The 15,055-nt window shown below is 38.5% G+C and overlaps 1 protein-coding gene across 2 annotated transcripts; it reads left to right on the top strand.

The window, feature by feature from the left end:
- The first annotated feature begins 641 nt into the window (after nt 1-641).
- On the top strand, nt 642-14,524 carry LOC126064694 (methylsterol monooxygenase 1). 2 transcript variants are annotated; one of them, XM_049863913.1, is made up of 6 exons: nt 642-749; nt 5,067-5,352; nt 8,914-9,062; nt 10,369-10,495; nt 11,316-11,470; nt 13,376-14,524. In XM_049863913.1, the coding sequence occupies exons 2-6, from the start codon at nt 5,098-5,100 to the stop codon at nt 13,569-13,571; spliced, it is 882 nt and encodes a 293-aa protein (XP_049719870.1). In that variant the 5' UTR covers nt 642-749; nt 5,067-5,097; the 3' UTR covers nt 13,572-14,524. The 2 variants fall into 2 exon arrangements, with proteins under 2 accessions (XP_049719870.1, XP_049719871.1); XM_049863914.1 differs by lacking the exon at nt 5,067-5,352 and having other exon boundaries at nt 657-749.
- Nucleotides 14,525-15,055: the final 531 nt, after the last annotated feature.

The raw sequence follows: 15,055 nt of genomic DNA, 5'->3' as shown, positions 1-15,055 counted from the left end.
GCTTCGCTTCCTCCTCTACCAAAGGAATAATAGCGAGTGCTTCTCTGGGTTGTTGCCGGGGTTACATTGCATTTGCAATCCTCCAACTTCCATATACAGGGGTTTATTAAAAGACACTAGGGCTCGGGGAGCAAAGGTAGCCCTCACAATGATGTAAATCCAGGATAAACCAGACAGAGGTGGCCGCCTATAAACACAGAAAAAAAACATTTCAAAACTCATTGACACTATTTTCATCCCAGGTTTTAGCTAAGTGGGGACCACGGAGGTCACATTTTAGAGTAATCCTGGACTCCACCGTGCTACTTACTACTCACTTCCCCAGGCAGCGCGGGCGCGAGCAGGTCCCTTACCAGAAAGTGCAGTTGCCATGGCGACTGTTCGCCCTTGGCGCAGGGCTGACGACAGGGCCCGCCTCCTCACGCCGTCCTCGCCCTGGCGCTTCCCCGCCTCCAGGAGCCCTACAGCGTCGGCCATTGGCTGTGCACCGGGGTCTCACTATCCTCACTCCATTCGCGGAGCCAATGGGAGAGGCCGTCAGAGGTTCGAGTCACACGTTGAGGGCAACAGCTTAGACCAATCACAGTGCCGTGAGGCCGGGGCTAACGTCCTCGTAGGCCAATAAGGGCAGGAGAAGCCAGCTCGCCTAACTCGGCTCCACCCACCAGCACGGAAAAGCAGGTTTTAAGGTCAAAGCACCTGACAAAATTCAGGTGCCGGTGGCCGTCAGTCTCCACGAAAAAGTCCAGGTGAGGCGGCCGGGCAAGTGTCTGTGCGCGAGGAAGAGGGAAGCGGGAGGGTTCGGAGCCTGTGCTCGGCGGGTGGGAGGGAGGCATGCTAGATGAGAAAGAAACGGATGAAAAAGGCTAAAACGCTTAAGTGACGAAATAGGACCCTTTAAGAGTTTACAGTCATGGGGAGAAGAGGTATATTAGAAGATGGGCACAGCACAGTGATAGAATGGTGAAAGTTTTACAAAAACAAAATTACTACAGGGGAGATAAGGTCATTTGCTATGTGCGTTTCGGGGAGTGGGGTTGGGGAGGACCTCTGAAAGAAGGTTGCTGCAGGATGGATAGGAGTTGGGTAGAAGGACGTTACCGGTGAGGGAAAGATGTTTTCATTGGCAGAGATAAACGAAGCAGCAGGAACAGTGAGCGGTCTAATATCGTGAGAATGTGAAGTGCAAGCTGACGAGAGGCGAGGGGAACTCTGGCTGGGCGTCTCGGGAATCAGGGAGGAGCTTCGTCTTTATCCGCAGGGGAAACACTGCCGTGGACTTTGGGGTCTGAAGAAGGGGGTTAACTCTGCTGTTTAGATAGATCAGGCATTGCTTCCTAGAGGTAACCAAAAAAAAAAAAAATCGTTTTTTGGTGGTTTTCTAGAGGTACGTTTTGAGAAATACAATCTTGGAGGCAGGGCGACTAATGCAGGTGAGGGAACGTGTGCAATCTGGACTACCTAAGATAAAATGTCAAAGGACAGACACTGGCAGACAGTACACAAAGGGAATCCACAAATAACTACAGTTCTTATTTCTGAGGATCAGCTTAGCCAGAGCAGGTTGTCCAGACTTCTTTGATAGCTCCCAGTCTGTTAGGCTGCCCACAACAGAGAAAACGAAAAGTCACTCTTGGGAGAGTTTTTGTTTTTTTTCCCCTCCTCTGCTTTTCTCTTTAATTCCTATTTTTGACTTCGTTCAGTTGGCAACTCTCTATCCCCTTTTTCCCTTGTGTATGGAGACCAAGCTCCTGCATCTCAATTAAATGAAACATCTCTAAGTTATGTGAGAGTTTGAAGGCTTCTAATGGAGGAAGCAGAGATAGGGGACGGAGTGGGGGAGGGCGGCTCATTCTTTTTAACATTTCAGAACATTCTGCCTGAGATGACCAAGTAGATGATGATGCAGTTCAACAAGTTAGGAACTAAAGAAGGCAGAAATTATTAGGACAGGAATTGAGAGGAGCAGTTTTTCAATCGTTTGGACATGTTGAGTTTGACATGCCTCTGAGCCGTCTAACTGGAGAAGGCCAGTAGACTGCTGGATACTCAGAATCTGGCGCTTAAGGGAGAGGGTTAGAAATAGAGATGGAGACACATCAGCATATTTTTAAAACAGAAAAGTGGTTAAGATCACTCAAGGAAATCTGGAATAGTTAGAGGGGAGTAAGGAGGGCACAGATAAGAAACTTTCTAGCCTCATTTCTCCAGTCTTCTCCAGGTCTATACCACAGACATACAGAATCATAAAGTGCTGTATCCTTTCTTATCTCCTGGTTGAGTTTTTGGACCTGCTCATCCTCTAGCTGAAACAATTACCATAGCCGTCCTAACATCACAAATCCTACTTTACCTCTTTTTAATCTGATCACCTCTCCCTCTTGCTTCAGGTCTCTGTTTAGATAGCATCCTCTAGAAACTTCTTCCTAGCCCACTGTGTTCTCATCCAGAAACCAAAACCTGTTGCCCTCAAGTCAATTCCAACTCATAGCGACCCTATAGGATAGAGTAGAACTGCCCTATATGGTTTCCAAGCAGCTGATGAATTTGAGCTGCCTGCCTTTTGGTTAGCAGCTGAGCTCTTAACCACTGCGCCTTCAGGGCTCCTGTGTTCTCATAAAACCCCATGCCATCGAGCCGATTCGGACTGACCTCAGAGGACAGAGTACACCTGCTCTATAGGGTTTCCAAGGAGCAGCTGGTGGATTTGAACTGCAGACCTTTTGGTTAGCAGCCATAACTCTTAACCACTGTGCCACCAGAGCTCCTTTTGCACTCTGTAATTCTCCCTTTAGTGCTTTTATCACATACTTTTGGTTTGGTTACTTTATATTCCTCATTAGAGTTTATGTTCTGTGAAGTCAGGGGTGAGGGTAGCAGACAGTGCAGTGGTGGTAGTAAGCACAAATTAAATAAATGTTGGAGTGAATACATGTGAATTTCAAGAACCAAGGAAGGAGAACATTTGAAGAAGAGAAGTGTCAAATCTTGCAGATGAGTGAAGTAAAATAAGCGGAGAGAATTTTTTTTTTATTTGGCAGGTGATCCTTGGTGATTTTAGTAATACTAAATTCCTTGCAGTGTTGGGAATAGAAACCCAATTGCAGTTGCAGTGAGTTGTGTGGTTGGGAGTTACGCAGTTAGAGACTTTGTGTAGATCTCTCCTTTGAGACAGAAGCTGGCTGGTTCAAAGAAAGAGAAATGGGATGGGGTTGGGGGGAGAGGTAATAAAGATCAGGGAAGCTTTTCTTAAGAAATGAAAATTCGAGTGCATTTTTAGACTTGAAGGGATAGGCTTGTGAAGAGGGAAAGATGAAAGTGAGAAAAGATAAGCGAAGGACGATATATTGATGAGGTAAGGCCAGATATGGGAGACATCAGTCTTAGAGGAGAGGATAAATGAACAAAGGGAGATCTTGAGGGTGGAGTGTCACGTGATGTAAAACTATAGCCTCCTTATGTAAGTCATTTCAGAATGAGCGGGACAGATGAATAAGGATGCAAAGTTAATCCAGAGACCTGAGGAAGTTGGCTAAGCTTCCCAGCATCCTCTCTGAGGAATGGGATGAGGGGTCAGTAGGGGGATAGAGGAGAAAGGTGCATTTTAAGCACTATCGAGGACTCCCTGAGGCTTTGAAATATTTATTTTTAGAGTGGTCCATCATAATTCATAAATTAGATACAGCACTGAACATTTTTGAGAGGTGACATTATTTGTGTTTTTTTTAATTTGTAGACTATTAAGTTTATTTAATATGTTGCTAAAACATGCTTGTTAAAAAAATTAAAATGGTACAGATGGTATAAAATGGAAAGTGAAATTTTTCTCTTGTCCTCCATAACCCTCCTCCTACACACATACACAAACACACACCTCTTAATCTCTTCCTAGGGGTCACCGCTCTAAATTGTTCCCTTTTTATCCCTCCATTTTTTTTTTCTTTTTCAGTTTCTGTGTGTGTCTGTACATACCTGTGCCTGTAAGTGCATAAATAAAATATCCTTTCATAAAAACATAAGTGGGGCTGTTGCTTTACATATTATTCTACAACTTGCTATTTCACTTAACACTGTATCTTAGACATCTTTATATGTAGAACATACATTTTTCACATTCTTTTAAATGGCTGTATCATTATTTATATGGAAGGACTTTCCCTAATTTCCTCCCTTGTTGTTGGGCTTGCCTATTTAGGTTTTGTTTTTCTTTCCTTCTCTTTATTTTTGCTGTTACAAACAATGCCTCCTTTAGTCTTAGCATGCGTCTTTGTACACTTGAGAGGAAATTACTGGGTCATTCATTGTTAGTTGTGAATTTTCCCCGTTATGTAATTTTATCCCCCATCAGCAATGTGTGATGAAGCCTTTCTCCCCGCAGCCATACCAGTACTGGATATTGGGCATTGCTAAACTTTCAAAGATTTGCTACTCAGGTAAAAAGAAATTCCTCTTTTAGGCTGCATTTCCTTGTTTTGTGAAGTTGAGTTTCTTACTTGTTTAGTGACCATTTGCATTTATTTATCTGTGAACTGCCTGTGAATGACCTTTGTTGTTTTTTTATAGGGATTTTGTCCTTTTTCTCTAAAGCACACTGTGTAGCCTTTTTTTCATAAGCCCTTTGACATATTTTCCTAGTTTGTCATTTGAATTTTTATTTTGTTTATGGCTGTCTTTTTATTCCCCAGGTAGAAGTACTTAATTCTAATATAGCAAGTTTGGCATTTTTTCCTTATAGGTTCTTGTGGTTTTAAATGACACTTTTAAACTCAATTAGTATTCATTGAAATTAGAAGTTTCTTCCATGGAAACCACACTTAAAGTCCCTTTAAATTCAAAATTCATTATCCACCGTCATTCTTGTAGATAATGCTTTTGAAAGTATATGTGGCTTTTAAATCAAGATCCAGAAATGGAGGTGATGACATCTATGATTTTTTGTTTTAATCACATTTGGGATCTGAAAAATTGGTACTCCTCTAGTAGTTGTTATTTTTAAAATTATCAGAAGCTACATTCTTTTTTAACTATTGAAATGTCATTTTTACCTCATTTATTTATTTTTACAGAATTTTAAGGCTGCCCACAGAGATTTGGAAAATGGCAGCAAATGAAAATGTCAGCATCTTTAGTTCAGCATCCTTGGCTGTGGAGTACGTAGATTCACTCCTACCAGAGAATCCCCTGCAAGAACCATTTAAAAATGCTTGGAATTATATGTTGAATAATTACACAAAGTTCCAGATTGCGACATGGGGGTCCCTCATAGTTCATGAGGCTCTTTATTTCCTGTTCTGTTTACCTGGATTTTTGTTTCAATTTATACCTTACATGAAAAAGTACAAAATTCAGAAGGTGAGTGCCATGGACTTTAAAAGGAATATTATCATTAGTGTTGTTGAATATGTTTAAATGGAATATAACTTTGTTTTGAGAGATCTCTGGTGGTGTATTGGTTAAGAGCTATGGCTGCAAACCAAAAGATTGGCAGTTTGAATCCACGAGGCACTCCTTAGAATCCCTATGAGGCAGTTCTACTCTGTCCTGTAGGGTCACTATGAGTCAGAATCAACTCAACAGCAATGAGTTTGGTTGGTTTTAAAGTTTTTTTCTTCAAGATATATTTTACATTATTATTCTCATCTTAAGTCTTTGAAATCTAGTGTGTGTGTGTGTGTGTGTGTGTGTGTGTGTGTGTGTGTGACTCTTACATTCCATCTCAATTCAGACTAGCCATATATAAAATGTTTACAAGGTGTGGTTTGCTAGTGGCTACTGCACTGGACAGCACAACCCTATATCACCATTGATAAAGTCTCAGAATAGTTTGTTAAATTGGACTTAAAGTAGATAAGATAGCTATCTAACTTGGGTTCATAAATTTTAGTCTTTAACCTAGCTAGAAGGAAAAAAAATGGGAATCTGTGGGTATTATTACAGTTTACCCAATCCCCTGGTATCCTAGCAAAGCTAAGTGTATGTTAATACAATAAGACCCTGACCAGGGTTATGAAAGTTGTGTTTTCCCCCTAAATATATGGTGGGTAGTTAGTTGTGCAGCAGTCATGTCGTCCCTAATAAGGAGGTGATGCTCCTAGTTCCTAGGTATTTGATTCAATGCACTAAATATTTCTTAGGAGCCCAGTATGTATATGACAAGTGTTGAGGTATACAAAATGCCCCTTCTCGATTATAAACATAGGGAACACAGCAAACTCTGCTAGTGTGTATGCTAATGAGCTTGACATGATTTCCAGGAAAGCATCAGAATTCATTTATTATTTATCAGCATTTGGTAAACCCATGATATTTCAAATGCTTCCTGTTTACCTTTCTAAAAATTCATGCCAAACTAAAACTCAGGGGCTCCAAGTGTTGCTAGAAAGTAGGCATATCAAGAGCGTTCATCACTGGAAAGTAATTTGCACTCACTGAGGAAACATCCGGGGGCCAGTCAGCGCGCACAGGCCCTCCTGTCAGTCTGTCAGCTTCACAGCCTCTCCCAGTGAGTCTCACTTTAAGCAAGTGCTGACATCGAGCCTCTACAGTGATGGTACAGGAGGCGAGGTGATGTGGACTCTCAAGAGGAAGGAATAAAAAGAGTGGTGTCCCAAAGAGAGTCTCCTGTCACTCTAAATTAAGGACACTGAAGTTCCAAAAATGATTTTTATGAAAAGGCCTGCTACAAAAAACAGTTCAGTTTGGATGTCTAGTTTCTAATGTGTCTTTAGGCGGCCAGGTGTCACCTGTTGTTTATGTATAGGGCTGACTGGTTACATGACAAGGTAGACAGAAATGTCCTTTCCCTTCTTCCCTGTCCTTATGGGCGTTCCGTGCTGCAGAGGCCTCATTGGTCAGAGGGGGGACGACCTTTTTTCATTAAGAGTATGTGAGTGGCTTTAAAATAAAATGCGGCAAAAGAAAGGCGAAAACAGTATGCTAGTTGGTTACAACTGGTTGTTTAAAATCTGATATCAGAAGCATCAGAGATTGAAAAGCTGTGTAGTATGTATTTAAGTCTATGCTCAGCATATCTTTTGAGCTTCACGACCTTAAAGTCCATACTTTGAGCTTTTTTGATACTGAAATAAATTGTGGTGGTAAATCAGTACAAGTTTTCACAATGTAAAGGGATTTAAAAGTTGATGGCCTTAATAAAGGGATTCCTTCATGTCAGAACCCAGTTATGTATAAAGAAGTAAAATATATTTAGGTGTGTTAGGTGTGACTTTTTTATTATTCGCTGTCTTTAACTAATTTATGTATACTTCAGACAGTATACTACGATTTTACTATCTATAGTTGGTTACTTTCCATGATAATTCTGTAGCTGCGTGGGTATCAGGTCTAGCCAGGAGTTTCTGTAGGAAACAGTGCCTTCGTTAGCTCAAGCCTGAGTCTTCAGTTTATTTTGTTCCCAATCACAGACCGGAGGTCTGGAGGAGAGGCCTCAGATAATACTCGAAACAGAAGTAGAAGGACAATTATAAATATCTTGTCTAAACCCCTCATGTTATTGCCCAGGAAACTGAGTTATACTCATCACAGAGCTAGTTAACGGCTTAGTGGTGGCCTTGGGGTTGGAACCTGAGCCTCCAGATTGATTCCAAGTTCAATGTTTTCCTATTCCTGTCGGGAAAAATAATTCTTCATTTCAAAAATCAAACTGGGTCTAGAGACCTAGATTTTAGTTAGACCAAGTTCTGCTAAGAACTGCCAGTGTGATCCTGGGCAAGGTGGTGGACCTCTTTGGGCCTCTGTTGATGCACATTCCACATTTGGATGTTGTGGTTCAGTTAAAAAATTGATTTGGCAGCATTCTGAATTTTAAAAAGCACTTTTTTATTTTCCCATCACCAAAAAAGTCTAAGTATAGCCCTATAAGTTGAACAAATTTAGTTTTATTATATGGCTTGCTAAGCAAATCAGCATTCCGGTGAGGTTTTATGAACACTTCACCACATTGGTCTCACTTTTCACATTCTGACATTGATCTGTGAAGTCGATCATCTCTAGGCAGTAGCTCACCTTTTGGAATCACAGGACACGTCTCTGAAGTTCCTCAGCCCGAGAATTTATAATCCTGTCGCTGTATATGAACAAACATGCACTTATAGGCAATCCTTGGGTTACGAACTTCCAGCTTACAAACAACTCGTGCTTAAGAACAGACTGCGTTTAAGCCTCTAATATTAGAAATTTGAGTTAAGTACAATGGTTGGTAATAACAAATGCAGGCACTACTTTGTGACACTCATGAAAATACTGCTTGGTTTGGAAGTGTTTCTTAAGTCTTTCATACGCATTGAAGGGTAAAATATATAGTATATATTAAGACAAACATTTGACTAGCTGATGGTGAATAAGAACCACATGTACCTGTTCTGACTTACCTACAAATTCATCTTAAAGAAAGAGTTAGGAACAGATGTCATTCATAACCCAGGATTTGCCTGTACTTTCTTGGAATGAGTCACAAAATGACCAGAAGCATCTGTTTACCTCTGTAATAAAGGCTTCCCATGTTAGTGTGTACGGCTCCTTCAGTAGCTGAGGGGGGCCTAAGTCTAATCTTACCATCACACATTCTTTCTTCTCTAAAACTTACAGTAAAAGATGTGAACTATCTGTGGGCAGCAAAGATTGGAGGGTTATTGATTCTGTAGTACTTCTTTGGTTTATATGAAAAGTCTTTATGCTTGGGTTTCTCTATTAAGTTTCTTCACCTTGTTAAAGTAGTCACAAGAGTTGTCAAGAATTTAGAAGAGAAGGTTATTGTGATTCCTGGGCCTTAGAGTAACATAAAATTATAATCCCATATAAACATTAAATAAAAATCAGGAATCCACTTCTAATTGTCAAGCTAAACTACTGATAGCAGAGGTTAACATTAAAATTTTTGATTTCTCTCCACAGGATAAACCAGAGTCATTGGAAAATCAGTGGAAATGTTTTAAAGTGCTTCTGTTTAATCACTTTTGTATCCAGCTGCCTTTGATTTGCGGAACCTATTATTTCACAGAGTTTTTCAATATTCCTTATGACTGGGAAAAAATGCCAAGATGGTATGTACGTTAAAATTTGGTTTTTATACTCAATCGTAGTTTATTGCTCAATTAAAATATAAACAGTAACCAATTGGTTATTACCATAACCAGTTACGATAACAGTGACAGTAAACCAATGACCAGTTGCCATCAAGTTAAGCTGACCCAACTCATGGCAGCCCCACATGTGTCAGAGTAGAACCGTGCTCCATAGGGTTTTCAATGGCTGCTTTTTCTGAAGTAGATTGCAAGTCTTTCTTCCAAGGTACCTCTGGGTGGACATGAACCACCAGCCTTTCAGTTAACACTGGCAATCTTAACTGTTTGTTTCACCCAGGGACTCCAATTAAAATATACATAATGTATATTTCTTTTTAATTTGATTAAGTTCTGTTTGATCTAAACTTTGGAAATAAATAAAACACGCATAGGTAAACCATAGTAGAAACTAAAAGTATTACCATTTTTATGTCTTTCTTTGTAAAATGTAATATTTTATTGGAAGGACAGTTTTTAGGATCGAAAGTTTCCATAGCGTCCTTTACACCATGACATACACATAGCATGCTTATATTGAACCGAAGATAACTGGTATAAAAAGATAGTGAGGAAAAACATTAAAGTCTAAAATGAATGAAAGAAATGAGAGAATATAAAAATTGTGCCTATAATGGGGGCAGTTCTACTCTGTCCTGCAGGGTCACTATAAGTCGGAATCAACTTGACAGCAGTGGGCAGTGGGTTATATAAACACAAATATATGTTATCCGAGTGCAAGTATTTGTAATCAAGTAATATTTGTATTCAGCTCTCTGTACCTGATATTACCTGAGTATAGACAAACCAATTTATAAATACATATTTTTCCTATGTAATATATATTCAGCATATAATAGAATTTCTAGGTATGTGTGCATTTGTATAGAAAATAATTTTTTACCTATAGCACTTAAGTTACGTCTTTCACTTTGGTGGAAAAAGGATTTTACTATTTATTAATCTTAGTTCAAGCCCTTTATCAATATTATTTTTTTCCTGTAAGTTTTCAATTTTGTTTCTTAACTCTGATTTCATACCTGTGAATTTGTGTCAAAGTGAATTAGAATTGGTGTTATGTTCGGTCTGTGCCCTTCAGTTTGTATCAATGTAGCCATCTTGCATCTAGTAGTTTTGAGAAAAAGTTGATCAATATATGCAATTAGTTCAGGCTGATAAGTGTGGGTATTTTGTTTTATGTAGTTTCTCAAGCCGTGATGTCACGTAAGAGTTTGAATTGTTTATGTAGAAATTATTTCATTCTCATTACTGTATTTTCACCTTAAAGGTACATGCTTCTGCTAAGATGCTTTGGCTGTGCCGTGATTGAGGATACCTGGCACTATTTCCTGCACAGACTCTTACACCACAAAAGAATATATAAATATATTCATAAAATTCATCATGAGTTTCAGGTATGTTAGAATTGTACTTAATACATTTTTTTTTATTAGACATAAAATGTCATTATTTTTACTGGGTAAGCATTTCTAAAAATAGTGATGTTTTTCTTTCTCCTTTGGCATGATTACTAGCAACGTAACACATATGCACAGACAACCCAGTTCTACAGCTTTTCTTTAGTGTCTAAATTTCATAGTAAATTGAGAACTGAAAAACAAAAAATTACATGAAATCGTTCAGTTTTCTTGTTTCTTTGGCCACAGTAGTATCCTGACACACACAGCTGGATATCTGACAATTTGATAGCAGCTGCAGTGATGCCAGAGTCATTCAGAAGGGCCCTAAATCAACCACCCTTTAATGGGGAAAGTTCTAAAACAGTTACCAGCTTACGTTTCACACATTTTCACTGCATTACTGGCTGGTGCTAAAGGTGGTGATTTTAGATTTTATTTGAACTGCTTTGACTTGGCCTTGACAAATGGGCTGTGTCAGAATTTTCTGCGTTGATCCTGACTACCTGGTGTACTAACACTAAATCAAGCAGCCTTTTCTTCTTAGAGCAAATTCATTGGCAAAGATCAAAATCAGAATTCAAGTCAATTGTTAAATTTCTTATTTAAACCATCACAGAGAGTTATTAAGCTTTTATTAACAGCATCCCTATGCCGTTCCATGTTGGTGTATATGAAAGGCTATTTTTATTAAGAATTACTATTTTTATGTATGTATGGCTAGATATACTATTACACGTAGGAAGAAAATATTTTATAAAATTGTATGCATAAGTAAGTTTGAATGTATTAAGGAATTCTCACCTATTTGTTTTAGGCTCCATTTGGGATGGAAGCTGAATACGCACATCCTCTGGAAACCCTGATTCTTGGAACTGGATTTTTTATAGGAATCGTGCTTTTATGTGATCACGTAATTCTTCTTTGGGCATGGGTGACCGTTCGTTTGATAGAAACTATTGATGTCCATAGGTGAGTTATGGTTGCTAGTCAGGTGATTAGGTATCATAAAATATCTTTATTTTCAAAAAGATACTAATTGTTGGAAACCCTGGTGGCATAGTGGTTAGGAGCTACGGCTGCTAACCAAAAGGTCAGCAGTTCGAATCCACCAGGCACTCCTATGGGGGCAGTTCTACTCTGTCCTTTAGGGTCACTATGAGTCAGAATTGACTCGATGACAATGGGTTTAATCATTGGATGAAGTTCAAGTAATACAGATATTTTTATAATACAAGTAGACTTTTGCCCTATCTATCCTGTTATCGTTTTTATACTGCTGCAGTTGTTGTTGAGTGCCATCGAGTCAGTTCCAACTCGTAGTGACCCTATAGCGAGAGAATATATTTTTGCGTCATTTGGGCAAATAAAATTTTGATAGTTCCTGCCAGACTACCCTCTCAAAGGGTTCCTTCTACTTGCACTTCTACCATGAGAATGTTTTCCCTTTCCCCAGCATCCTTCCAAACCTAGGTATTACACACTTGTAGATGTTTGTCAATAATAGGACAAAAAGAGCTTTCAGTTTTTCTATCTCCATTTACTCAGTGATTAGTGAGGCTAACCATTTATTTGTATGTTTATTGACCAATATTACTTTTTCTTCTTTAAATTACCCCTTTATGTCCTTTGCCTGTTTTTCATTAGGTTATATGTCTTTTTCCTAATGGTTGTATAAGCTTTGTTTGTTTTATGTATATGTTGTAAGTATTTTCACCCTATCATTTGAATTTAACTCTCGATGGTTTCTTCATGGTACTAACATTTTTAGTTTTCATGTAGTCAAATCTGTCAGTCATTTCCTTTATGGCTTCTAGGTTTCATGCCTCCTTTAGAAAGGCCTTCCCTGAAAGATTAATGTTCAAATAAAAATATTTTTGTCATTTCTTAAAAATTTGGTTAAATACCAGAATTCAAGATTAGCAATTCCGTTATCCTTCTTTAATGAATCTAAAGCTGTCTCTTACTTGAAAAAAATATGGAAATGTTGAGCCTTCACTGAAGAAGAATATTTCTCATATCTTCTGCCCTGCAGTTTTCTTTATTAATGACAAAAGCACTCACTGGTAATATGTACATATTTCAGATGCTTCTTGTCTGTCTACTGGAAGATATTTTGTGGTACATTATTTATATATAATGACGTTTTAAATGCCTAATAGCCTAATTTTTTTATTATTTTAAAATTATTAAATGCTCATGGCATCTGACTTGGGGCTTATGCCTAAAGGCATATTCTAAGAATTATTTTAAACCACTAAAGTAGCAAGATTAATGCTTCTCATCTTACCAAAAAAAAACCAAACCTAATGCCATCGAGTCAATTCCGACTCAGAGTAGAACTGCCCCCATAGAGTTTCCAAGGAGCGCCTGGCGGATTCAAACTGCTGACCCTTTGGTTAGCAGCCATAGCACTTAACCACTACGCCACCAGGGTTTCCCTTCTCATCTTAGGCAGAGAATATTCTACAGATGAATTGTAACTAACTTATTAAACTCTCCTTTTCCTTCTACCTTTCATTCCATTTTTCATTCTTTTTCTCCCTCCCTCACCTCACCAAAAGGAGGGAAAGTTTGGGGTGATTCACACTGCTATTGTGCAGGCATCACTGGATATCAGATGTTAGATATTTTTTAGTCAGAAATAAAGGAAAATACTCCAAATGTGACTCTTTTCTGCCAGCTATAGAAAGCAAACTCATATTCTAATTAATCATGATATGTTTAATCTTGTTATGTCTTTTGTAAACATAACAGAAATAAAATGACTTGCAAAGTAGAGTGCTACTTGGATTAATCAGTAGGTGCTTATCAATGAAAATGTCACCTATTTGAGATGTATTTATTTCCTTAATGATCTTTACCACTTTATTTCAGTGGTTATGATATTCCTCTCAACCCTTTAAACCTCATCCCTTTCTACGCTGGTTCACGGCATCATGATTTCCACCACATGAACTTCATTGGAAACTATGCTTCGACTTTTACATGGTGGGATAGAATTTTTGGAACAGACTCTCAGTTTAATGCCTACACTGAAAAGATGAAGAAATTGGAGAAAAAGACTGAGTAACCCTCTCTGTAAACCTTCTTGAAGATACACGTTTTTCAGGATTGAAACTAGTAGTAACATTGCTTCTGGGAGCAGAAATAAGCGCGTGTGTTGGCTACATAGTGATAAAAAGAACGTTAACAACCTTTATCTTCCTAGTGGGTACTTTTTCTACTTTACACACAAGTCCCATTTATGTACAAATAAAATGTACATTTAAATATGGTTTTTATAAGGAAATCTTAAAATGCCATTTTGTTAACCTTAAAAAAAGGTTTTAAGTACTGGAAGAAGTATTAATCTATCAGCTGGCCCCATGGTTAAGCGCTCGGCTACTACCTGAAAGGTCGGCAGTTCAAACCTACCAGCTGAGAAAGACGTGGCAATCTGCTTCCGTAAAGATTACAGCCTTGGAAACCTCATGGGGCAGTTCTACTCTGTCCTATAGGGTAATTATGAGTCATTATCAATTCGATGGCAGTGGGTCTGGTTTAATGCCATAGGTCAGAAGTTGAAACTGGTCTTTAATTCTTTTAAAAATGTAGTGCCCGTTTCAGAAGGCTCTTCATTGTGGTGTTGGCCTCATACTGAACTTTACACACTTCGTTGAATTTGCCTAAGGATCAAAATATCATGGGTTGAACCACAGAGACTAATACAGTGAGTAACTGAAGCTGTACTGAAGACTTTGCTGTAGCCTGGAGCTGACCATTTGAGGTGATTCTCCCTTTGGGGAGTTCTTTTTGATTCAGCGCACTACTGGCGTCTGTAAATTAGAGCTTTTTTGAACTGGTGTAAGTGGAATATTTTAGACTAAAGGTTCTCACAGTTACTTGAATTTTCTAAAACTCGAGGAGCTTTATTTCTGCTATTACACTTTCATTTTTGTATTTGAAGTTTTCATTGTACTTAAATCTGTATCTTGTAATTTTATGAACTGACTTGCTGTATTTGCACTTTGAGCTATGAAATAAATGTGATTTTTGTCTCATCTCGTTTCCATTTTTGAGCAGCATACCTTTCATTTTATTTTTTATATGAAAAATTACAGAAATCATGAAATTATTGTTTTATAGTAAAAGGAATATTCCTGCTTTAAAACTATTTCATTTGCTAAATTGGTTCCTGGAAGTTTCAAATGTAATTAGTAGGCTGCCTATTGTGAGAAAGTCCGTTGACGTGATAAAGGAGAAGATACGAGCAGCTCTTTTCACTCCACAGGAAATTTGTTTTCTGCACAGATGAAAATACTGAGCTAAACATTTCTAGGGCTGATTAATCTCAAGTATCTAAATTCTAACTCAAATCAGGAGTTGATAATTAGTATTCCAACTCATGGTGACCTCATGTAGGTCAAGAGTAGAACTTTGCTTCAGAGGGTTTTTAGTGGCTGATTTTTTGGAAGTGTATTGCCAAGCCTGTCTTTCAAGGCACCTCAGTGTGGGCTCCAATCTTTTATCTTCTACCTTTCACTCCCTAATCATGGAATGCAGAGACATCTGAAG

This window comes from Elephas maximus, chromosome 21 (genome assembly GCF_024166365.1).
Source record: "Elephas maximus indicus isolate mEleMax1 chromosome 21, mEleMax1 primary haplotype, whole genome shotgun sequence".
NCBI lineage: Eukaryota > Metazoa > Chordata > Mammalia > Proboscidea > Elephantidae > Elephas > Elephas maximus.
The sequence above is the reverse complement of the archived record's forward strand: the minus strand, read 5'-3'. Positions and strand labels throughout refer to the sequence as shown.

Coding starts and splice junctions, on each gene's coding strand:
- LOC126064694 (XM_049863913.1), top strand. CDS start 5,098: ATGGCAGCAAATGAAAATGTCAGCATCTTTAGTTCAGCATCCTTGGCT. Junction 5,353..8,913: donor AAAAGTACAAAATTCAGAAG/GTGAGTGCCATG, acceptor TTCTCTCCACAG/GATAAACCAGAGTCATTGGA. Junction 10,496..11,315: donor AAATTCATCATGAGTTTCAG/GTATGTTAGAAT, acceptor TATTTGTTTTAG/GCTCCATTTGGGATGGAAGC.